At 34.9% G+C, this 25,891-nt stretch overlaps 1 protein-coding gene across 2 annotated transcripts; it reads left to right on the top strand.

The window, feature by feature from the left end:
- The first annotated feature begins 6,939 nt into the window (after nucleotides 1-6,939).
- LOC111512715 (inactive pancreatic lipase-related protein 1) lies at nucleotides 6,940-24,378 on the top strand. 2 transcript variants are annotated; one of them, XR_012464483.1, is made up of 7 exons: nucleotides 6,940-7,359; nucleotides 14,324-14,462; nucleotides 17,769-17,968; nucleotides 18,025-18,204; nucleotides 22,784-23,032; nucleotides 23,266-23,988; nucleotides 24,052-24,378. XR_012464483.1 is itself a non-coding variant. In XM_074170905.1 (6 exons), the coding sequence occupies exons 1-6, from the start codon at nucleotides 7,320-7,322 to the stop codon at nucleotides 23,682-23,684; spliced, it is 1,227 nt and encodes a 408-aa protein (XP_074027006.1). In that variant the 5' UTR covers nucleotides 6,940-7,319; the 3' UTR covers nucleotides 23,685-24,378. The 2 variants fall into 2 exon arrangements, 1 of the variants encoding a protein (XP_074027006.1); XM_074170905.1 differs by having other exon boundaries at nucleotides 23,266-24,378.
- Nucleotides 24,379-25,891: the final 1,513 nt, after the last annotated feature.

The following is a 25,891-nucleotide window of genomic DNA, read 5'->3' on the forward strand; positions in this document are numbered from 1 at the left end:
AGCAGAAGAAAGTCAAATCAATTTGTCGAAACTGAAATATCCTTGGTTCACAGTGTCAAGAACTGTTGAATATTCCAAAAGGGTTGCGCCTCCTGTCCGAAAAGGAAAGTATTTCGTAAGTGATTCAGTTGTAATAAGAATAATTGAATGCAATTATTCTATTTGTTATATAATCCTAGTTTGGTATGTATTATAAGTGGGCTGTGGTGATTATAATATTCGGATTAGTCCAGATTGATTCAAATGAATCGCAAGTACAATACTTGTTTGAGATGAAAGTTGCACTAACTTGATTTGATCGATAGCGTGAGAGAACTCCGTGTGAATGTTCATACACCAAGTCTTCTAATCTTCATAGATAAATTCTGTGAAAAACGGTAAACTAGTTTACTGTTATGAAGCAGACTAAACTTCTGAGGAAAATGAAAATACCAGAAAGGAATTGAGTACTTACTTGGATAAATATACATTAAAGACGTAGCGGAAATGAAGAATGTAAATTCATTAGTTGTACAGAATATAAATAATAATATTTAGAGACAAATCAAAATATTTGTTTCGAAAGTGTTTTTTCCCTATAATTCAATGTTTATATGAAAGAAACTGTTTCGAGAGGGTCTTTCTTTCAGTTTGTGTCAGAAAGTTACTTCTTTACATGTTCTACACATTTCTGTAACGAGTTACTTTATTGGAATTGATTGTTTTCTTTCTTTCTTTGAAAGATTCCCACATTTTTCATGTATGAAGATGGTGAAGTAGAATGTCAAAACCTTTCTTTCCCAGAAGTTAAACAAAGTTCCTATGGCTGAGATTCAATCACGGGTAGATTAAACTCATTTGTGATATAATGTTATTCATATTTGGTGCTGAAGAGACGATAAGACAAGTGTCTTAAGCCGAAACATCGGATGTCCACCAGTGAGGATGACAGTGTTCCATGTAAGGAATTTTACCTCTTTCATTTACTATATTGTGTAGCAATCCTGTGAATAATATCTGATTCAATTCCTAATCGAATGTTTGGAATACAAACTGAAAAGAGAAAATTGTTTTCGTATAATTCAGTGTTCATATACATGTATTTGTTTCCAAAGTATTTTTCTTTCATGTAATTCAATGTGTATATGAAAGTAGCTGTTTTGAGAGGGCTTTTTTCTTCAGTTTGTGTCAGAAAGTTACTCCTCTGCATGATCTACACATATTCTTGTAAATTAAATTCTTTGAAATTGATTGCTACTTTATTTTCTTCTAAATATTCTCACATTTTTTGTATGAAGATGGAGAAGTAGAAAGCCAAAACGTTTCTCTCCCAAAAATTAATCTCTTCTAGAAATATACCTCTTTTATTTCAAACAAAGAAAAGTATTCGATCTGGAGGAAAGAGCATATCTCAATCACCGGCTTACAAGAAGTAAGCAGATATGGAAAGATTTATCCGATTTGAATATTCACCATAAAAGAAATCTCAAATCCATTTCAGACCACTAACCGAACGTCGAAGATATCAGCACATTTTTTGGAAGTATATCCAACTGCAACTCTTCTTCCTATGATGAAATTATGAATTGTTTTTCGGGTAATAATATAAATAATCCCAACTTCTCCTATAAAGCTACTGATGACGATGAAATCTATAAATTTGATCTGAACATGAAGTCGAATGCTCTAGGACCTGATGAGATAAGCATTGAAATGTTGCTGTACTGCTGCCCCATAGTCCTTCCACACATCATTCACTTATTCAATCACTGCATATCGACTAATTCATATCCATCCATCTGAAGCAAACAATTGTTCTTCCGTTGGCCAAAAATTCTAACCCCGAAAGTTTAGGCGATCCCCGGCCAGTTACCTTATGTGCGCCATCAAAAGTTTTTGAAAAAATATTGAATTTGCAGATGCGTGATTATCTGAATGACTTTGATATATTACCTGGGTCCAATGAGGGTTGAGACCTGACCATAGTTGTACGAATGCCCTTCTGGAAGTTGTGGATGATGTGCACAGATCTTTTCATAATAACAAGCTCTGTCTTCTGATATTATTGGACTATTCTAAGGCGTTCGATCGCATACACCATGAACTCATGTTTGCTACTTTGGGCTACCTAGGGTTTTCAATACATGCTGTAGCACTACTAAAAAGTTACCTTTGCAATCGTTTTCTAAGAGTTGTGTATAATAACGAAAAATCTGATTTCAAGCAAATTAAAAACAGTGTTCCTCCCCACATCGTGGGGTAAGTGATCATTGGGTCCGAGAATCATGTGCCCTGAGCAAGCGCAGTGAGCCAAGAATGACAGCCTTCTGCATCTGTGCGGCTAAGATTTCTGCCTTAGTGCGGCAAGCCGGTATGACTTTAAGATTCGAGAGTAGAGAGGACATCATTCCACCAAGGACTCCAATAATCAGAACAACCATCTTGACAGAGTGATCTGGATAGAGTCTGCGGAGTTCGAAGAGAAAATCTCGATATTTTATCCGTTTTTCCTCCTCTTTTCTGACGATATTAGTCTCGCCAGGAGCTGAAAACTCCACGACAAATATCGTTTTGGTCTGGTGGTCGAGAAGAAGTACATCAGGCTTATTAGCTTGTATGAGCCTGAGGGTGGGGAACGAATAGTTCCAATAAATTCGACACTTATCGTTCCTCACAATGGATTCAATATCCCCCGGAGCGTAGGGCAACACCGGTGTCTCGTCAATACCGTAAGAGTGCCGTAGATGGTAATATAGCACTCTTAGGGCCGCGTTATGTCGATGAATATAGGCCGAGATCGCATATGCTGGACATGCTGATAGCAAGTGCATTAGGGTCTCGGGCGCCTCGCGGCAGGCCCTGCACCTTGTGTCAGGAACCTCTATACGCATCACGCGACTGCGGTAGACTAAGGTTTTGAAGACACCATCCTGGCAAGCCATGATGAACCCCTCAGTTTCCGACTTTAGCCCACTCGACCTGAGAAAAGCGAACGTCAGGCGCTTTGATAAGCCAAGGTCTCCAATGTTATTGAAGAAGACCCCATGCATTAGCTTATCCTTGTGTCTCCGCAGAAGTAAGGTGATCTCTGCGGCTTTTATCTGAGCTTTTTGCTGAACGGGTTCCAACTCGGTGACAGAGTTGTAGTCACCTCGTTCAGAGTCAAAAACTATACCGAGTTCATCAGCTGCTCGGGCAGCTGCCCTAAGGAGAAAAGCTCCAATTCCTGCTCTCTCATGGTCACGGACCATGCAGAGAAGGGGATCCGAACTCCTGACGACTTTACAGGCTGTATCCAGTACCATTCCCAACTCAGTATACCCGTACTTTCGCTACTTTCTCACCGCTCTGAGAGCGGTTATTATTATTATTATTTATTATTATTATCTGCGGGTATGTTTTAATGAGCATATATATTGGATTCCAATTTGAACACTGACCAAGTCATTTGACATTGAGACTAAGAAATCTTCATACACGTCAACTTTAGTTTTCAGTGGAGACACATTCCTACACAAAATGGAGACTAGTTAAGACATCGTATAAAACAAGCTAACCAACCGGAACAAAAACAGGAACATGCCAAGGATCACGAGAAACCCTTCGTGTCATGTGTTTTCAATGCATTGCAAGTTGAAGATTCTACCAAAAAGCTTGACTCAACCTGTGAACATGGACATACAAGCCAATGACGACTTCATTCAAGAAGAGCGGGTGATCTTTCGGGAACTTACCTGCTAGTTACTGTGATTGAGAAAAACACTCATTCCCTGTAATACTTTGGCAGAGGAATGTAAATTTATGTTTCATTTTTTTAAGGCAAAACACAAGCACTACAGGAAAACCCTTGAGGCGCTCTCAGAGCGGTGCGAAAGTAGCGAAAGTACGGGTATACTGAGTTGAACCTCAAAACGATGAGTAGCCGCAGTCCGTCGTGAATTTCTGATATGTACCGCTCTTGGTAGAATCAAATGTGCCAAGTCACTTGAACACTTTCCGTGAAAGTATCTATAAGAGAGAGACAAATCGCCAACCTTTCTTCGATATTCCAGGCTATCAAGGTTGCACGTGATGCTCGCGTCTCCAATCAGGCGGATGGCTCTTTTCTGGATGGGATCCAGCAACTTCAGAGTATGTTTGGGAACAGAGTTCCATATGTGAGAACAATACTCCAAAGAATGTCTGATGTGAGCTTTATAAGCTGTGTGAGGTGTGTACAGTTTTCTGGTTCGGAACAGTGTTCCAAGCTTTCAAGAAGCAGCCTTTGCAATTCCAGCGACGTGATTGTTCCAAGACATATTGGTGTCCATTTTAACCCCCAACAAACTTATCGAAGCAGAAAGCGGAATTTTCTGACCCAGTATTATTATATCCGGTTCGGAAACATTTGTCTTCTTGAAGAAAACAGAATTGTGGCATTGAATTGAACCTGGTTACTTTCACCTCAATTCAAAATCACTTCTGGAGCTTCATTAAGATATGCAACCTGCTGCTGCCGGTGAAAATGTGCCTCCGTAGCCGATGTCCTGGATTACAAATGGAATGACGAGACAAGTGTGCTGCCGTCAGCAAAGCAATATATTGGATTCCTGGTTTTTTCCAATAAGTCGTTGATAAACAATAAAAAGAGGGTTGGAGACAATATGGATCCCTGAGGAACACCAGCGTTGATGGTGAAAGTATTCGAGAGATATCCATTGACGGCCACTTGCAGGGAACGTTCTTTCAGGAAGCTGAAAAGTCATACACAAAAATGATCCGACAAGGCATAGCAACGAAGTTTAACCAGCAAACCGTTATGCCACACACGGTCAAAGACCTTGGAAATATCAAGCGCAACAGCTCTTGATTCTTCATGTTTCTCGATTTCGTTTTTTCAAATATGGGTGACATACGATAGAAGGTCGCCGAAAGCCATATTGATGATCGTTCAAGATGTTGGAGCCTTCCAAATATTTGAGGATATGGTGGTTTACAACTTTCTACATGATTTTTGATATCATTCATAGCAAAGCGACTGGTCTATAGTTACTTGGAAGATTTGTCTTGCCCTTTTTGGAAATAGATTGAACGCGAGCAATCTTCCAACAAGAAGGAAAAAACCCTTTCTTGTAAAACAGGTTGAAAAGTCTGCAAAATACTGGTTCGAGTTCATTTGCGCACTTTTTAAATACGATGACGGGCACTTCATCAGGGCCAGACGCCTTGTTTATATTAAGCTGTGTCAAAATTCGCCTGACTAGACGCTGTCGAAAAGTAATTTCCGGCATTGTGGATTCTAGTGGGTGGTGTCTTTCTCAGTAAATCGACCGTGGAGTGGGACGCAAATTGTTCAGCTAGTAGGCTGTTATTGCAATTCAACCATCCACTTGTGTTAGTGGTGAAATTTGTAATTTTGTAAAGATCTGATTAACAGTTTAGCTACCGACCAGAAGGATCCAGACCCGCTGGGATTAGCAAGCAGTTTATTCCCAATTCTCTGATTGTGAAGTTCTTTGCTTGCATTTATCCTAAGTTTGCAGTTGTTGCGAGCACTAACAAACCTAGTACGGTTTTCGGCCCTGGAATGTTTGCGCCAGTGCCGGTAGGCGAGATGTTTGGAGGCGACAGCTTGCTCGCAATTTTTGTTGAACCAAGGTTTGCTGTTAGAAAGTCGTTTCATTGAAAAAGGCATATATGCTTCGTTGGATGATACAATAACTTCTGCGACTTCAGAAGCACAAGTTGATGGATCTTTAGAGCTGAAACAAACATCTAGCCAGGGGAAATTTCGAAAATGGTCGGGAGTGGAAATCATAGCCGGGATATAGAAAATTGACGGCGTTTGTTGAAGCAGTGACTTTGGTTTCTGTGAGTGCAAAAATATGATGACTATTTGATTGCAGATGTTGGTGCACTGAGTTTATATTTGAGTTGAGTCCTCTAATGTTGCAGAAATCGATTTTGAAGTTTTTGAAATGAATTGTTATTGATGTTCATATAACGACTTTACTCGTGTACAGTTTAATTTCGGTTTTTGACTGACAGTTATAATGTTGTGACGTTTATGTTTACAATGATTAAACACATCGACTATCAGTATAGAAAGTGATTACGAGTATTACAGCTGAACTATACCACAAAAGCATTATTTTAACTGGTTAAAAATATTTCTTCATCATTTGGTGCTAAAGCAATCAATATCATAACCACTTTTTAAGGACAAAACAGAAGCACCACAGCACTTAAAGCGCTCTAAGAGCGGTGCCTGTACGAATGTAGTGATTCACGTTGGATTTGTATCGCTGGGGATTAAATTCATTTGGTAAAACGTTCTCAGGAAGTGAGATGAACTTCAATGAAATGATCCACAATCAATATTATTTTCGGTCAGTTTTTGCAGAGGGAATTAATGAATCTATTTTTATTTTTCATGTTTCTTAATTTTTCTTCAGTTATACTTAGAGGTATATCTTGTCGAAATGATTAATCCCCTGAAATTACGTATTCATCTAGGATTTCTCTCAGATGATTCAGTTCCATTATTATTATGTACATCAAAAAACAACTACATCGTTGGTGCCACAGTTGTTACGTGACTATTTAATGTGTTGTTGTTACGAACATTTTTTTTAAAATCTACTCTAAATGTCACACATTTTCTCTAAACAATATAAAATATTTCATTCACGTTTCAAAAGGTTTACGATTCAATCAAAAAATCAATACCGTTGCCTTCCGAGGAAAATACTTCGTCGATTCAACTATTAACAATTTTCTAAATTGTAATATCCTCGTAAAGAATGTCGTCACTGGTCTTGAAAATGTTCCCTTCTACGTGTGTTGACTTAAATTAATGATAATATAATCCATATTTGAAAATAACTTCACTCTGAGCAATTTTTATTGCATCCAAATAACTTGAAGTTATCGTTATCAATTGCAACTAGCCTTGATATCATTCAATCTACAGATCATTGAAAATTGATCTCTTGAAACACGCATAAATGTCGCAAATTTGAAGGTATACGGTTCATAACTTCATTTATCGCTCCAATAAATTTCCTGATTGGGATTGACCCAAGTGGAAGAAGTGAGAAACGAATTGAGTGTCTTTGGGGTATTTACACACACTTTTTCACAGGAACTAGTTCTTCGGCTTATTCAAAGAATTATAACAGTACCGTGACGCTTTGGAATGAAACATTTGAAGAATAATGATAAGTGCCATACGAGACTAGAGTTCTAAAAGAATAAAAAAGTGAGCGGAGTCAGTTAACGACACCGTTTTTAAATTTGAAACAGTGACTTTTGTGGGTTTCCTTTTGATTTGGGTCGATATGTGTTGAAATCTGAGTGCGATGTGGAAAAAATTGTTCATTTTTGGATTAACCTTGCAATGTGAGTCAAGCTCTTTCATCCATCACGAAATCAAATATTATCTAACAAAACAGACTTTTGCGGTGTTACATATCATAATGCATGGAAATGTTGAGTTTTCAGGATATAAAAAAGTCAGAATCAATTTAGATGTATTCATATAATACAGCTATTTGATAGAAAATTATTTGAAAGAAAATATATTTATATCACATACAAATATTGAAACCTCAAACATGGCTGAAAAATCTATTAATTTGGGCTAGAGAACTATATAAACAAAAATCGGAAACATTTTTTTAAAGTGTTGACTATTTGTTATATTCCATGTAACATAAAGAAGAAGAGGGCAAAAGAAGTATTTTCTATGAAAATTCTGTCCGCAAAAAATTACCCATTCATGTTATTTCTATTCAGTATGAATTATTTCTGCTTGAGGAAGCTATTATATAGCAAAATACGTGTTGCAGTTGTTGTTAAACCTGCGAAAATATAGTGAAAATTTTACAGTGAACTGCTTCTATACTAAAATTCCGTAATAGTAGACATTAAATTCTCATGAATATCATTGTATTAACACGAAAACATTGTTCCCGTGTTGTGATTCTATATATTTCATCATCTTCAATTCAAATCATACACACGCAGCTAATTGATCATAAAATAACGAACGTGTTTTATTCATTAATGAAATTTCCTGAGAATTCAGTGCCTACTATTCTGGAATTATAGTATGGTAAGTTCAAATAATTGATAATTGTCATATAAATGTGGAATGTTTTTGTTTTTTCATTATAAGGTACATACAGTGTGACCAATGAAGTCCGCGTCAAATGGATTTTTTAAATGTAATTCATGTCTTTCTGCTATAAGGTGGTTTGCAAATGTAGAATTGGTCTTTCTATTTACAAAATGACTTTCATGGTCTTCAATTCTTTGAGAAAATGTTCTTCCTGTTTGGCCAATATGCAGTTTTGGGCAAGAGCCACAAGTCAGCTTATATACTCCTGATCTATAGATCTATAGATAGATACAAGAATAATTCTCACTTGATGTGGAAAACTTTAAAAACCCTTGTTAATAGTAATGATCATACATTTCCTAACCTAATCCAATTTGAAGATGAAGGGGTAGTAATTACTAAAAAAGGTGAACGTGACATGGCCGAAACTTTCAACCTATACTTTGTAAACAGCATCCAACATATAGTCCAAGGTATTGAGAATTCCGGACCATGGTTCAATTTGGATAATAATTTATATTTGCTCTTCAGCACCTTCAGATTGATTACCTTAAGAGATTTGAATGATATAATTGGGTCATTAGGTAATAAATGTAGTATCCATGAAATCTTGAATTCTAAAATGTTAAAGCAAGTATTTGAAACAGCTGCTTATGCAATCCTCAATTTAATCAATACATCGCTCCACAATGGTCAATTGCCCGGATTATTAAAAATAAGTACCATTATACCCATACCTAAAGTTACAAACACTATAAAAGCAAGTGAATAGAGAAAGTCTTAGAAATAGCAGTATATAATCAATTATTAGAGTGTATTAACAAAAATCAAATCATGTTTAGCAATCAATCTGGTTTTCGAAAAAACATTCTTGGGAAACAGCACTACAGTTATCATTAACTAAATTTACTAATGAAACAGATAAAGGTAAATATGTTGTAGCTGTATTTTTAGATTTCAAAAGGTCCTTTGAAACGATTGAAGAAGTATTTTGCTTCAGAAGCTGAGAAGATATGGGATTGAGGGGATGATTTATGAATGGATAAGTGATTATTTATCAAATAGGAAACAGAGAGTACGTGTGAACGATTATTTCTCATCATATATAACAAATCGCACAGGAGTGCCACAAGGTAGTGTGCTTGGTCCCCTATTATTCATTCTGTATCTGAATGATATTCAATTATTCACAGACTGTGAGTTTATCAACTTATTTGCAGATGATACCTTATTGGCCTGTACTGGAGTAAATTTAGAAGAAACTGTTGGCAGAATGAATAAAGTTCTAGAGAAAGTAGAAAAATATCGGAAAACCAATAAAATGAAACTTAACGTTAAAAAAACAAAAGCAATGATAATTACTACTGAATTCAAATATGATCAAATAAATACAAACAAAATAAAAATTGAAGATGAACGTATAGAAATAGTAACATCAGTGAAGTATTTGGGATTTAAACTTGATAATTGCTTATCATTCGACGACCACTTCAAATATATTGAAAAAAAGATTGCAAAAAAATTATATTTTTTTATTCAAGAATCGCCAATAACTTATCAACAGATACAAAAATTATGGTATATAAATCAATAATCCAACCCCGTTTTGACTACTGTGCATCTATTTCATTCTCTTTCAATTTGAACAAAGTGCAACAAATACAAAAACTACAAAATCGAGGAATGAGTATAATTTTAAAATGTAATAGGTATACACCAATTTCTACCATGCTATTTGCTCTACAATGGCTCTCAGTATCTAAAAGATTATTCTATTATTCCAAGGTTTTCATTTATAAAGTATTAAATAAAATGACCCCACCATACTTGCTATCATTAATAACTTTCAATAAGGACATTCATCACCATTCTACTAGGTACAACAGCCACATTCATATAAATAGAACAAATACAAGAAATAGTATGAGCAGTTTATTTCTCAAAGATTTTGTCCAATTCAATGATTTACCTGATTCAATTAAATCTACACTATCATTAAAGATTTTCAAGAGCGAACTGTTAAAATATATTCATGATGGAAATTGAAAAATTTCTTTTTGTTCAGTTAAAATTATGTACATATATTAAATTGTATTATTTATATAAACTTTGTTGATTTTATTATATTTTAAGTTAGCTAACCTGTAAGTATATTAGGGAATCCTAATTCAATAAATAAATTCAAAATTCAAAAAATTCTATCCGACACCGAAGTTTTGTCTTTACTGTTTTAAATAAATTTACTCAGACTATTATTCGTTCTGTAAACTATGTTTACGCATTCTTTCTTCAAAAAACGGGCGATATTATTGGCTGGTTCACCCAAATATGACAATGTCCTATAACTGACGTTATCGCATCTTGAATTTGGGTAGACCAGGTCCATGGCTTGCTATTGTAGTTTTTTGGAAAGAATGGAGTCTATATCTACTTAATAACCGTTGTTAACTGCAATTTGTTTGATTAAACTCAGCTCTCTCTGAAAATTACTCTCAGACAGTGGAATATTCCATAGTCTGTGAAGCATACTATTGAATGCAGCAGCATTATGCTAGTAAGGGTGTGTGAAGGAATTATGTATGATAATGTCCGTGTACGATGGTTTGTGGAAAATTGCAAATTCATGTTATATTTAGCATTGAATATGTAGAATTAGTTAGTAAAGACACGCCCGAAAAAGTTCAGTGAAAATCTTACAATAAAGTGTTTTTTGAATACGTTAGTTATGGATTTTCATCAAGTATTGGCCATTTCCATCATATATCTAATAAATCTTTCGAAAACTATCATTGAACGATCGTCAAACTTTGAAGTACTTACAAAAGTAAATGACAATCCACCGAAATTATTTCAAACTATTTTCATGGGGTTACTTCGAATCATTCCGAGGTCACCTGAAATATTATCGATTCAAATACAGTACACAGATTTAACAAAATAAAATGAACTAGTCCTACGCTATATCAGTTAGCTGCTAATCTGAAAATGTTATTCAATTTTTCAGAGTTGACTAGTACCATCAGGAAATATATCATAATATATTATCTGAAAACTTAAAGTAATACTTTATTATTCTTTCGCCTGTAGTGCCCTTGAAATCGGAAAGTCATCTACAGCATGAATTTTAAAAATACCATCTAATGTTGACTCGAAAATTCAACATGGTCTTGATATTTTCAACGAAAACAGTATATACGCAAAAGTGTTGGTTTTGAAAGCTGGGTGTGCAGATAAAAGAACAAACTTGAATTATAAATAAGATCGAGATCAAATCTATATAGGCAAATTGAAGTGATGTTCTCAAACAGAGGCGTTTTTACGGAAGAGCCTGAATCATCAGACACTGATGAAGTTTCATATTAACGGAGACATATTTGAACATTTGGTAGATCTAGGCTCAGCTCGCTTAAAGATAGCAGGGTTCTAGGCAAACCTGCTCGGCCTAAAAGTCACTTCGGTTGTCAGAAATATCTTGTTGATAACTATTACGAATAATCTATCAGCCCTATCTCAAAGAATATCTTCAACTATCAATTCCTTGATAACAAAATTGTCACTGTTGAGTGGTTTCGGTTTATCTTCTTGTCCTGGAATTTCATAATCATTCATGGATTCTCAATCGTAGCTCATAAGTAAAACCACATTTGGTCTTTACATGAACTGGTAATTCAAAAGACCAAATAAAATGACTTATACCGGGTGTCAACGAATCTATTAGACAAGTCATAACTTCTAGACTATTAGGTGTATCAAAACGAGATTTGGTACAGATAAATGGTATGTGGAGAGGAGAGTTTTCACATATTTTTCACTTTCCGGTCACTTCCGGTTTCAGCGGAAATGGCTCCGGTTCTGAATTTTTAAATGGAACACCCTGTATATTGTAACATTTTTGGATTTCTGAGACAATTCTGGATCAGAAACTGACATTTCCGGAAGTTTTTCAGCCTACTTGATTTTTTCAGAGTCACTTTTAAAATTGCATCTAGGTGGCCATGATCGGACGTAAACTAATCTATGGACCTCAGGTGATATCAGAAAATTGCAATAGCGGAGTTTTAGTGACTAGTGTGTTGAATATGAATGAGACAAGTTTACAAAATAACATTTTCGAGTCTAACTATTATTTTTCAAATGGCGACCATTTTTTGAAAATATTTTGACAAATCTAACGATACTAATTTATTTGCGATTGGATTACAAATAAGAACATAAATTAAATATTACTGAAGAAAATACTCGATACAAATTCATTTACTTTTGTCAAGGGTGCCATGGATAGGAATGATGCATAATATTTTGCGGTTATTTCCATCAAGTCCACTTTGGAGAACAAAACGCTCACCTAGGTTATGACAGTGACATACGCTTTATGAGCAGAAAGTAGAAGTTTCTCTTCATTTTCGTTAATTTTAGTTTAATTTTTCGTCGAAATAATGTATACTCAAAGTGAAAAAGTGGATATGTTGTTATTGTTTGGAGAATGCCACAGAAATTCAAGGAAAGCTGCTGAGTTGTATGCTCAGGGATATCCCAATCGGCAACACCCATCTCATCAGTATTTTCCCTATGTTGAGAGTCGTTTTAGGCAAGAGGGAAATCGAGACGCAGAACACAGGTTTGTCATAAATGAGGAGACTGAGATTAACGTTCTTGCCATGGTAGAAGTTGACAAAACGGTTTCTTTAAGAGATATTAGTAGAGAAATGCAGATAAGTCACGAATCAGCAAAAAAAATACTGAAAAAGCACGGATATCGAGCATTCAAATATCAGTTACATCAACATTTGTATGCTGACGACGGCAATAGAAGAGTAGTATTTTGTGATTGGTTGCTTCAAAATCATAGATATAACCCAAATTTTATCAACTTCATTCTATTTTCCGACGAATCACGGTTTACAAATAATGGCATGTTTAATAAGCAGAATTGTCGGTACTGGGCCCAACAAAATCAACATGCAATGAGAGAGGGCAATTTTCAAGAAAGGTTTGGCGTCAATGTCTGGGCTGGTATCGTTGGAAACAGAATAATTGGTCCAATATTATTTCAAGGTCAGTTAACAGGGGTTAGATACTTGGGTTTTCGTCAAAATGAAATCGAGGATCATCTTAATGATATGCCTTTAGAAGTTTTACGGCAAATTTACTTCCAGCAAGATGGAGCACCACCCCATAATAGCAGAGACGTACTTGATTTTTCAATAGAGCATTTTAATAATAGAGTTATTGCAACCAACGGTCCAGTACGGTGGCCTGCCCGCTCACCGGATCTGACTGTGTTAGATTTCTTCATTTGGGGATATGTAAAAGAAAGGGTCTACTATGCAACAGCCCCAGCCACTCTCGAAATCTTAGAAGAAAGGATTCAACAGGCATTTAGAAGTATATCGCCTCAAATGTTACAAAACGTGTTGAGAGAAACAATTGAACGAGCTGAAATGTGTCTTGAACAAGGAGGGATGCACTTTGAAAATTTACTATAGTGGAATTTTCAAGAACTTAGGATATTGCAAAAAATCTAAGTGCATCGCTGAAATTATTAGTTAAATTTGTTAAATTTGTTGATCCAATCGCAAATGAATTAGTAACGTTAGATTCGTCAAAAAATCCTTTTTTCGGAAATTGCTTGTCAAAAAATGGTCGCCATTTGAAAAATAATAGTTAGACACGAAAATGTTATTTTGTAAACTTGTCTCATTCATATTCAACACACTAGTCACTAAAACTCCGCTATTGCAATTTTCTGATATCACCTGAGGTCCATAGATTAGTTTACGTCCGATCATGGCCACCTAGATGCAATTTTAAAAGTGACTCTGAAAAAATCAAGTAGGCTGAAAAACTTCCGGAAATGTCAGTTTCTGATCCAGAATTGTCTCAGAAATCCAAAAATGTTACAATATACAGGGTGTTCCATTTAAAAATTCAGAACCGGAGCCATTTCCGCTGAAACCGGAAGTGACCGGAAAATGAAAAATATGTGAAAACATTCCTCTCCACATACCATTCAACTATACCAAATCTCATTTCAATTCTCCTAATAGTCTAGAAATTATGACTTGTCTAATAGATTCGTTGACACCCGGTATACTGTTTCAAATGGAATTGGATGATTTAAAATGGGTGTATTAGGTACTTGTAAAATATGTAATAGGTACTGATAGAATGTTCAACCAATTATACTCTTAAAATACTAATAACTTATGTATTTAGGTATATGTAAACTTTGTGTCATTTCAGGTGTTTATCTACAAATAGTACCTGATGATATTGACTACACCAACTTTCCTTTGCCACAGAGTCTGAACCTCTCAGCAATGGAAATGCAAGAAACTAGACAAGCCTTCACTTTTGGGAACTGCAAAATGGTTTATAAGCCGTAAGAATCTAAAAATTACTTCAATCTTTTATGTTCAAAGCAAATCATTCTAAAGATTATTTACCAATATCCAATCATTCAGAACAAACACTTTGTCCAATCGCCAGAATGAGATGAGATCTCTCTTCACCTCCTGAGATGAAGATGAGATTTCTCTTCATCTCCTAAAGAAGCCAACTGGGCTGGTGAAACACGTGTCGGGAAAATTATTTTTTAAGGACAAAACACGAGCACTACAGAAAAATTTTTAAGGCGCTCTGAAAGCGGGGGCCTGTGTGAAAGTAGCGATGTACGTTGGATTTACATCGCTGGATATTACATTCATTTGGAAAAACGTTCTCAGGAAGTTTATTCCACATAAAATCAATTCTACGAATAGAAGAGTTCTTGAACAGTGAAATTCGAGGTGTACTGAGTTGAAGCTTAAAACGATGAGCAGCCACAATTCATCGCGTATTTCTGATATGTACCGCTCTTGGTGGAATCAAATGTGCCAAGTCACTAGAACACCTTCTGTATCTCTAAAAAAGATAGACAATTCTTCAATCTTTGTTCGATGTTCCAGAATATCACGGTTGCAAGTGATGTTCTCGTCTCCAATCAGGTGGATGGCCTTTTTCTGTATGAAATCCAGCATCTAAAGGGTATTTAGGAGTGGATCTCTATACATGAGAAAAATACTCCAAAAAAGGTCCGATCTGAGCTTTATAAAGCATCGAAAGTTGCTGAGGTGTTTACAGTTTTCTGGTTCGGAACAGTCTTCCAAGCCTTTGGAATTCCAGCGACATGATTGTGCCGAGACATATTGGTGCAAAGTAAAAAGCGGAATTGTCTGTCCTGACATTATTATATCCAGCTCGGAGACATTTATCTTTTGGGAAAAAACCGATACCTGGGTATTCTTGGCATTGGATTCAACTTGGTTACTTTCACATTTTCGGTGATCGGGAAAAGTGCTTGTTTTGGATATATTTTCTGCTAGAGGCTTCAGTTTTACTCTTTAATACCTAATTAGTATTCGTTGATGTTTTATAAGTCTCTAGCTTCCACAATCAGAAAAATAAGTGAATATAGGACAACAATCTGCTTAAATAGAAGAAAGGGCAAACTGAAAAGTTCACTACCAATTAGTATTGTTTGATTTTATAACGAAAGAAGATAAGAAATGTACAGTCACTGATATGTAGATATAGTACCCGCCAACTAACATGAGATTTTGAGGCGCATTTAAAAACAAATTGTACCCGCCCCAGAAGATTGTTAGATAGAATTTATAATGTATATAAAATAAACTGATAATATAATGGGTGTTACTTTTATAAGTCTATTGTGCGTTGATAAATTGGTCACTGACAGATCTACAGGGTGTCACAACCTCTGACAAAATTAGAAATCTCCGTTATTTTAATAGTCACAGGAAAAAGTCCTACGATGATGAAGTTTAGGCACCCTTAAGATCCATGTGTCATCATGTGGTGACACCACAATGTTATATTTTTTCTTATGGAACGCCCTATATTTGATTGCATTTATAGAATATACATAAAACAATAAAATACAATGTGAGATTAAAGTAACATTAAAAACAATACAAATTATGATGAATTCTTAATAATAATTTCTTTAAATAAAAAATGTGGGAAAACTTACCATTTAAAAACTAAGTGTTCCATATTTATCAATACAAAAATCATCAAACTATCATAGATCCGAAAATATTAATTGAGAACAATACCATAACATTTTTATTGAAATTCCCGGTTCCCTCATCAATTCTTACACATTATTTAATTGTGATTGGCTATTTATTTGAAAAATATGTTTTTTTGATGGTCTATGTTCATCCAACAGTTATTTAATAAAAATTAAAGAATCAAAAGAAGTGGTTACACTAAACTCAATAAATAGTACCTACTGGAATGTAATTTGAAGTTATTTACGTGTTAGTTGACTGCTTGTTTTTCTTACTTTGTTTTACTTTTCATCATTAACAAAGTGTCCAATTCACCCTTTCTACTTCAAAATTATACACATTTAATATCACACGTTTTTTCTCACTCATTTCAAAGTTAGAAATATGACTTATTAACTTATAACTTCGCTCACGACTCAAATTATAACTTAACGCTTAACTTAAGACTATTCACTTTCACTTCTGACTGTTGCGCTACTGCCAATGCAAAATATGACCGTGTTAGGAATCACACGTTAAAAGGTAAGACCTCGTTAATCCTTAGCTCGCACAAGTTTCGACTTCTGAGGGTTGTCGTTCGTAGGGGTGCGACAGCTGGTTAACGGAAAAACAGATTTTTTTTTAAAACAGTTAAATCATTTTAGTTGGCTAGTCAATTAAATGTACTTGCATTTTGACTGAATTTAATACTTACCAAAATTGAAAATGAATACCTATCAAAACTAATCTTTCCGAATAAAAGATTCAATGGTTTTCATATTGATTCATAAATACGAATACGAGGTATTCAGAAAGAGAAATAAGTTTCTGCTAGTACACGAAACGTTGAATTTTGTAATCAATGATTACGGAAGCGCAGAATTGCCACATATTTATATTATTTGTCTCATGAAAATTACGACTTTGAAACTCGAAATTTCCACTTCAATCTCGACTTTGATCTCCAAGTTACTTCAATCTCGTAATTTCGAAATTACGAATTTAAAGTCGAAATTTTAACCTTGATCTCAAAATTTTGACTTCAATCTCGAAATTACGACTTCAAACTCGAATTTTCCACTTTAGTCTCGTTATTTCAAAATTATGAATATTAATTGAAGTCAAAATTTCAAAATCAAAGTAGAAATTTCGAGTATAAAGTCGTAATACTGAAGTCGTAATTTCGATACTGAAGTCGAACTTTCTAGTTTCAAAGTTGCAATTTTCAAGAAAAAAATAATATAAATATGTTTTCCTTCTGTGCTTCCGTAAATGTTTGATAACCGGTTACTTGATGTTTAACATCAACTTATATTAGTGTCAAGTAACGACATATTCATTTGCCATCGAGGTAGTCGTCTAAAATTCATTTCAAGAAAGAAACATAAGATCTACACTAATACTATCATTCCAAAAAGGTTTTTCAGAAATAACGATACTGAACAGGTTTTTTAAAAGTATCAATCCCTGAACGAAATATTAAAAATGCAGTAATCGATTTCTGTAAAAAAAGCATAATCATCATATCTGAAACACCCTGTATAAAAATATGTTGTTATTTAAAAAATGCAATTCGAAGAACTCAAAACTGCAACCGTTAAGTATCTTTCTAATATTACCATGGCTTTTTTCAGAATTTGTCCAGATCCAGACGTAACTTTTTTTCTTTATACAAAAAGAAATCCTGAGAATCCGGAAGCTTTGAGAATCGGTTCCGATTCAACAGTTTCTAATTTGAAGGAGACTTCATTCGATGCGTCAAAACCCACAAAAATCATCATCCATGGCTACAATTCGGACATGAACCTAAATGCATTAGTTGAAATAAGAAAAGGTAAACTCACTCAATCCTATTATTGTTGAAATTTGTTTATTCTAATGTTTTTGTAGAGTATTTGAAAACAAGAGACTATAATATCATCACGGTAGACTGGAGCCCTTTGAATCAAGCACCCTGCTATTTGAGTGCTTTGATAAATATTCATCATGTAGGAAGTTGTTCTGCTCAACTTGTGGTTAGATTATTAGAACATGGAGCCACTGATATTCACGTCATTGGATTCAGTCTTGGTGAGTTGAAAGCAACATGCACACAAACCTTGGTGTTTGTATCTACCGATTCGCTTTTGTTTCGTCTAAAAATTTTCGACTTTGTACATGTGTTGATAGATGGTGCAAAAATCCAAATCAGACTCACATATTATGTTCAAATCTGTAATTTATGGACCATAATGTGAAATGAATTTATCACCTAACATGTTTTCCCAAATGTAAAAAATATTGAAAATATAAGTGTCAACTTGACGTCGTCAAGTAGTGTCACTTGAGGTATACTCAGCACCTCTGTGAGTGAAATGCTGAAATTTATTGAATCTCTTCAATCTCTTGGTTAAAAGTGAAACCCTCATATTCTCTGAAAGACAATTTTTGTCTAAAAGTCTAAAAGTCAATTTTCTGATTCATTCGGCCGTTACTTATTGAAGATTTATAGCAATTCCAAAAACTATATCTCACGATTTGATCTCCACAAACTTTATTAGAAAAATATATCACATGTTTCGCTAACAGTAGCTTTATCAAGTGATTCAAATCATGGTTACCATGGCCTAAGCTTTAAATTTAGTTCTAGCAGATTTTTTTCAAGACATCATTCCATTAATGATCTTATAAAAAGAGCTCTAGCCACTGCAGAGGTTCCTTCAGTTGTTGAAACCCTTGGTGCTAGTCGAGATGATGGAAAGCGTCCAGACAGGATGAGTCTAATTCCTTGGAAATTTGGATAACCTCTGGTTTGGGACTTCACCTGCGTGGATACAGTTGCAGCTTCACACCGTACGTCTAATTCCACTGGTGCAGCTGCTATAATTGCAGAAAAATCAAAATTTGGAAATACTCCACTTTGCTAAGTTCCTACTATTTATTTCCTGTTGCAATTGAAACCTTTGGTGTTTTTAGACCTCATGCTTCTGAATGGTTGAAAGAAATTGGTAGAAGAATGATGAATTCTACCAATGACAACAGAGTCCATTCATTTTTAATTCAAAGAATCAGTATCGCTATTCAAAGGGGTAATGCCACATCGATATTGGTCTTCCGTCTACTCAAAAATCAGATGAAATATTTCTGAACCCACAAATTAAATCAAAATTTTCTATGAACAACGCAAAATGGAGTAAGCAGATTGATCATTTCCCAATTGTCTCAAAAGAAGCAGAGGAAAATAAACAAGTTCTTGAATTATCTTTCTCGCACAAATTCTAAAAAACCACCATGAATTCCGTTGAATGAATTCCGTTGGTTCAATGATGGGGAGAATCATCGCATCCATGATTACTGAAAAAAAAATAGCGGTGGCGAACGTATCACCAACAGCTACAACACAAGTAGATCAATGATACATTCCTCAGCCAAAACCCTTGGGCTTAATGGGTTGAAAAATATTGGCAACACCAGTTTACGGGAATATTCGAAAAAGGATGAATACCATCATGAAAGATATCAATACTAATAATTTTAGTACGGAGGGTGCTTTCATCAAAACTTTCGCAAAAGTTATCAAGGAATTGTGGTCAGAAGATTTATTTTATACAACAGTGAACACAGTCTCCTCAAAAAGTCAGATTCAGAGTTTAGCCCCTCAATTCATGGGTCATGCGCATCAAGACGACCAGCAGTTCCTTCGTTATCTTCTAGAAGGTTTACATGATGACGTTAATAGAATTATTGAGAAACCTAAACCGACCTTAACGGAGATTAACGAAAAATTGAGCGACAGCAGAAAAGCACAAGAGTCATTGATGATTTATTTGAGTACATATAACTCTAAGATTGTAGAAAATTTCGTTGGTCACTTAAAATCCACGATGAAGTGCATACACTGGTACACTATTTTGTAACCTTCAATCCTTTCTAGAATTTGTCACTCCCCATACCACAAAGAACTGGCCAATTGAGTTTATCACAATACTCGGATTTCTTCACAAGAGAGGAAACTTTGGATGGACATGAGAAACCTACGTGTTCGAGTTGCAAAGAAAGAAGGAAATGAATAAAGTCTCTATCGATCCATAAGTTTCCTTGTATTTTGGTCATTCATTTCAGAAGATTCTCTCTAACAGAAAGATTTAGAGACAAGTTAAATATTGCCATCGAATTGTTATAATCTATATGCACTTTCGAATCACAGTAGGTCTACTTACAGCGGACATTATACAGCATTCTGCAGACATGACTATACTTTCACGCGGCACGAATACAATGATTCACCCCTGTCACCAATTTCACCAAAATCGCTTGTGAGTGTAGATGCCTACATCCTTTTTTATGAAAAGGAGGAAAAGAGTTCGAACCTTTGAGCTTTTAAAAAGTTATTTTTGAACTGTTGGTTTTAATGTTATAATGAATTTAATCTGTATCTGAAATAATATTTAACTTTGTACAATCTCAATAAGCTGTCATCTCCTAATGATGCTAACTTGGTTAGCGAAAAGAGCGGCGAGAGACAGTATTTTCGATGTGAGAAAAGTATTTTCAATAGATATACTTGCAAAATCGGGAAAATAAACAAAGCTAAATCAAGTTACGATAAGTTACTGACTAATTGGACTGTTCAGTGGGTTACATTACGCGGTAACCTTTCGGGATGAACTTTTCAGTTTTCAGTTTATTACACTTCAGCAGATTTTCCATTGATTCAGCTTTGTTTGCTTTTCAGATTGAGGAATGTTAAATAGGCCCAATAATCCGTTCAAATCATACGAAAAATAAGAGTAAAGCTACCTAAATTCACACCAAGCTGAAAATCATTGAGATTATTCAAAATATGATTAGAAATGAAATTTGAAAGTTTTCAATCCTTCCCCTGTATGGAGAAAATTTTATTCAAGGTCAAAGGTTAAAAAAATGAGTTTTCCGCGATTTTCAGCAAAACGGTAAGTTTTATCATGAAAATACTTCAGACAAAAATTGTAGATTTTTCTATCGGTCACCAAAATTTACACGTATAACATCTGCATTTTACGGAAGGGTAAAATAACAGTTTTCAAAATGTTTGAAAAACAAAATTTAGTTCAATGTGCTGAAAAAAGAAATTATCACTAACGGTATTCGCTTTCTTCTTTCTATGTACGAAGTTCGTAAAAAAACTACCTGCTTAGATACGTATAGATATGCATGTTTCGTTAAAAATACTAAAAGTAAAAAACAAGTACAATCACCTTGTCTTCCTCCAACCTCAGTTGCTACCCATCAACGTCTTTTTCGAGTATATTACCAAGTTCAAGTATGGCTTGGTTATCAGCTAGACCAGACAGACTGGTGTTGGAAGTTGATCAACAATTCATTAGAACTAGTCCAAACTTTACTTCCACCTGCGCCAGAAAAACTGCTGAATACAATTTTTTGCAACTGCAAAAAGAGTGCAGTGCTAAATGTGGTTGCAAAAAAGCCGGACGGTTTTGTTCTCTGGCATGTACAAATTGTCAGAGCCGGTCATGCTCTAATATTGAATCACCATCAGTGGAGGATCCGTTTAATTCCAACGAGGCGATATGCGATACATCACCATTAACGCAGTTAACATGTACACAGGACGAAGATGAAGAAGAACAAGAACAAGAAGAAGAACAAGACGAACAAGAACAAGAAGATCAAGAAGAAGGACAAGAAAAATAATTTGAAAGTTTCGACTCGGATGATTAAATTTCACAACTTTTTTTAACTTAAAATTGCTTTTATCTTTTCAATCTCTGCTAATATCCAGTATTTTGCAATAGTTTCAAATTAAATAGAATCACAACTGACCCGTGGAATAGGCCTACTGGGGAAACCACGTTAAAAAAAAAATGCGCTAAATACACTACCTCATAGGTGACGTGGAAACGTGTCCATATATGACGATTACAACTTTTATAACTTTTTGAATCGTTATATCTTTAAAACGGTGGCTCGTAGGAAAAATGTATTGATACATTTTTTGTAGACAATTTCATGATCTACAATTTTTTTAGAAAGTATTTTTATGATAAAACTTACCGTTTTGCTGAAAATCTCGAAAAACTATTTTTTTTACTTTTGACCTTGAAAAAATGTTTTTCCATACAGGGGAAAGATGGGGAACTTTCAAATTTTATTTTTATTCATATTTCAAACAATATTATTGATTTTCAGCTTGGTGGAAATGTAGGTAGCTTCGAATGTCTAAATTGACCGGACTACAAGAAACCCTCATATAGTATACATTTTAACGTCTGTTACGGAATAACCGAAAAACAAACGGAAGTGTATTTCACTTCAATTTCAATAAATCACAATGCTCACCAATAACTTCAAAAGAGAATTCATCATTGAAACGAAATTCATAACATTCTAAAGAGAACGAGTTATATAGAGTTTTCTAATCTACTAGATTCCCAATTAACAAAAATTACGCGTTGCTTGTTCTCATTGAAATCTGTTAAAACTGTTGCAATCTGCTTTACCGTTAACCAGCTGAAAAACAGATTTTTATAGATTTCACTGCGAACATTCGATGCTCAACTTTTCAAATTAAGAATCTAGAATATCATCAAGTGAAATTTGAATACTTCCTAATGGTTTTTCATCGAGTATCGGTCACTTCTATCATACTTTAGCCATACACTTTTTTCAGGAGCCCATGTTGCCAATTATCTTGCAGTTTCGCTTCGACCATACAAATTGCCAAGAATAACAGGACTGGATCCAGCTCTACCAGGATTCCTCACGCCCAATCTAGACCACAAGTTGGACAAGTCAGACGCCAGCTTCGTGGACGTTTATCACACGAATGCATTTATCCAAGGAGTAGTTGAGGAAAGCGGCCACGTTGACTTTTACCTCAACGGAGGTGCACTGCAGCCGGGATGTTGGGCTGAAAATAGTAAGAATTTTTATTCAGGGTACTGATAGTGCCAACAAGATTCAATTCTGCACTAGGAAAAACAGGAACTTACCGAAAAAAAGCCCAAAGAGATCTTTTAGTAATTCCAGTCTTTTAATGCGTGTCAAGTTATCTTTTTTTTCCTGTAATTCAGCTATGATATATTAATATCGCTCTGATCGTCATTGTTCACAGTTTTTTCAACATATCATATTGACACACAATTTTTACAGGGTTTTTCGCTTGTAACCATCACAGAGCACCGCTGTACTTTGCAGAATCCATAAACACTGACAAAGGTTTCTGGGGATGGCCCTGTCCATCGTACTTCGACTACCTTCTAGGACGATGTCCACCACACGACCCCCAAATAATAATGGGCGATCTTGTTAAGAGGTCTTCCACAGGGGTGCATTTGGTGATAACAGAATCTGTTTCTCCCTACGCCGTTGGAAAATACGACGGACCTAGCATCGAAATATACCTGAAGTCGAACTTGTATAGGAAGGATATCTTGAAGAAATACAGGAGGGAACTTCTGGAGTTCATTGATGAAGACGATCTTGTTGAAAGTTTAGGAAATGGTCAAGAGGAAATGAATGATGAAGATTGTTTTCCATTAACCGATTCACAATTTGTTAACGTTGTTTGAAATTGAACACATACTTTAGCAACTAAAAGTTATCTTAATTTGGATACATCTCTAAATTTCAAGCAATATTTTTTCGGGAAATTCTAGTAAATATTTAGGAAATTGACCTGATACTGAGAATTTTTCTTGGAATAGTTAGTATTTGCTTTTTATGATTTTATTACTTGAGTATTTTTTAACAAAATGTAGCAAATTTTCAAAATATTGAACTTTTATATCAACTGGTTGAAAATATTGATCACAATACAAAATTAAAATAGGTATATTTTTAGGAAAGATTCATCTTTAGGAAAGAAAGGTTTAGGCTTTCTACTTCTTAATCTTTTAACAAAAAAATTTGAGAATCATCCAAAAAAAAGGAAGGAAGTAATTATTTTTAAAATGAACTTTCCACAAAGATGTGTGGATCATGTAAAGAATTCTCAGACTGAAAGTGTTTGAAAGTTACTTCTTGATAAACACATATTTGAAAATGATTACTTTGTTCCTTTCTTTGGAAAATCCCCAATTTTTTTGTATACAGATGGAGAAGTAGATAGCCAAAACGTTTCTTACCCAAAAATATAAAATTATTTCGAGAAGTATAAGGAATGTCCAAATCTCTTAGTCGTTGAAAATTAGAACAGAACTTTTTTGTTTTTTTTTTCATTCAATCTTTCAAAAATATACTGATATTTATTTTTTCTACAGTGTAGTATAGACTTTAATTATTTATGGAGATGCACAAGCAATACGAAAATATCAATAAAATAAACCGATGGATGTAGCCGTTACTACGTGGTAGGAGATTATAATGAAAAGAGAAATGAAAATTTCTATGTTTTTACCACTTTTATTTGTAACTAACGTTACTGCAGTTTCGTCCTGTATGGACATTCTCAAACTTATACAATAAACGTATTCTATAAGTATATTGTATAAGTTTGAGAATGTCCATATAGGACGAAACTGCATTAACGTTAGTTACAAATAAAAGTGGTAAAAAACATAGAAATTTTCATTTCTCTTTTCGATATCAATAAAACGTTTTGTACAAAAGTGGGTCTGGAAAAACCTGCAGCACCACATCATCTGAAGATCTTGATTTGCCAATGTCCTCTCTCTCATAAAACAAAATGTAGGGTGTCTCCAGAGGCTCCAATAAATTCAATAAATCGCTAGAACACTTAGTGACACACCAGATTCAACGCCAGAACCACAGTGAACAATGACTGCATGAAGATTATGATAGTGGTCTGATAGATTGAAGTGTTCATCTATTTCGAACCTTCGTAAGAGTTCGGTGCTTTCGTCATGTTTGAAGATCATCAATGTTATTATTAGATTGACTGGTGCCTCAGCTATACTTTCTCATTACAGTCAGTTATTTTGGCGCATGTTTGGCAGTACAGTCGATCATCACCTGTGAAAAGTTCCATTTTCAGATAATTCAACAATAAGCTTTGCACGGACTGGTTATTAGTCGTATTAGGAAACGCTACTTATTGAACATTTACTACAAAGTAAACAAGCGAGGAATTTTCCTAGCAAAATATTTACAAACACAAGACGAGATAGACTGTACGGAATCATTCAATCCAGAGCGGTCAGGAGTACAGATTCTGCTTTTGTTTTGCTCACGAACAGTATTCAACAAGAACCCCAAGAATTCGGAACAATCCTCTTGTTGTCCTAACGAGTATGTAGTGGACTTAAAAGACTCCAGGAAATCGGTTGGAGGGAATGATGATACATTCTTACGAAACTGCAGCTGCATGAACAGGTGTTTGAGTTTGGTGAATAAGTAGGAAACATTCTCGTTCTCGTTCATCATTAAAACCTCGTTCTTGAAATTATTTGTCACGAGCAACACTTGTAAAATGCTGTTCATGTAGCAAGTGTTCCCTAAATTATCTAATCCAATTATCTCCTCAAGATTTTCAGGACAACTCTACTGATTCATAAGAAAGAACATGTTTCATAGAATCTGCTTAAGAACCATTTCTCAAGCTGCTATCCTTCCAAGTGATAAAGGGTTTCGTAGAGGGGTCGATTCGGCTCTTGCTTCACGAAGGGAACCAGAACCACAAGGACTGTAGCTCATATGTGTGGACCAAGAATGACCTAAGTCCATTGATCGCACTGAAAAAGAAGAAGGAGACTGATTAATATCCACATATCTCGAATTGTTTCGAAGAGATTTCAGTTCCATACTGAAATTAAGGCAA

Source organism: Leptinotarsa decemlineata, unplaced genomic scaffold (assembly GCF_025532065.1).
Source record: "Leptinotarsa decemlineata unplaced genomic scaffold, Ldec_3_MD MMD2_tig00000008_RagTag_RagTag, whole genome shotgun sequence".
NCBI classification, from domain to species: domain Eukaryota; kingdom Metazoa; phylum Arthropoda; class Insecta; order Coleoptera; family Chrysomelidae; genus Leptinotarsa; species Leptinotarsa decemlineata.

What these genes read in the sequence shown, in the direction of transcription:
- LOC111512715 (XM_074170905.1), top strand. Translation starts at nt 7,320, where the DNA reads ATGTGGAAAAAATTGTTCATTTTTGGATTAACCTTGCAAT. An exon ending in TGCAAAATGGTTTATAAGCC is followed by an intron (nt 14,463 to 17,768) that starts GTAAGAATCTAA and finishes GGCTTTTTTCAG; the next exon opens with AATTTGTCCAGATCCAGACG. An exon ending in ATTAGTTGAAATAAGAAAAG is followed by an intron (nt 17,969 to 18,024) that starts GTAAACTCACTC and finishes ATGTTTTTGTAG; the next exon opens with AGTATTTGAAAACAAGAGAC.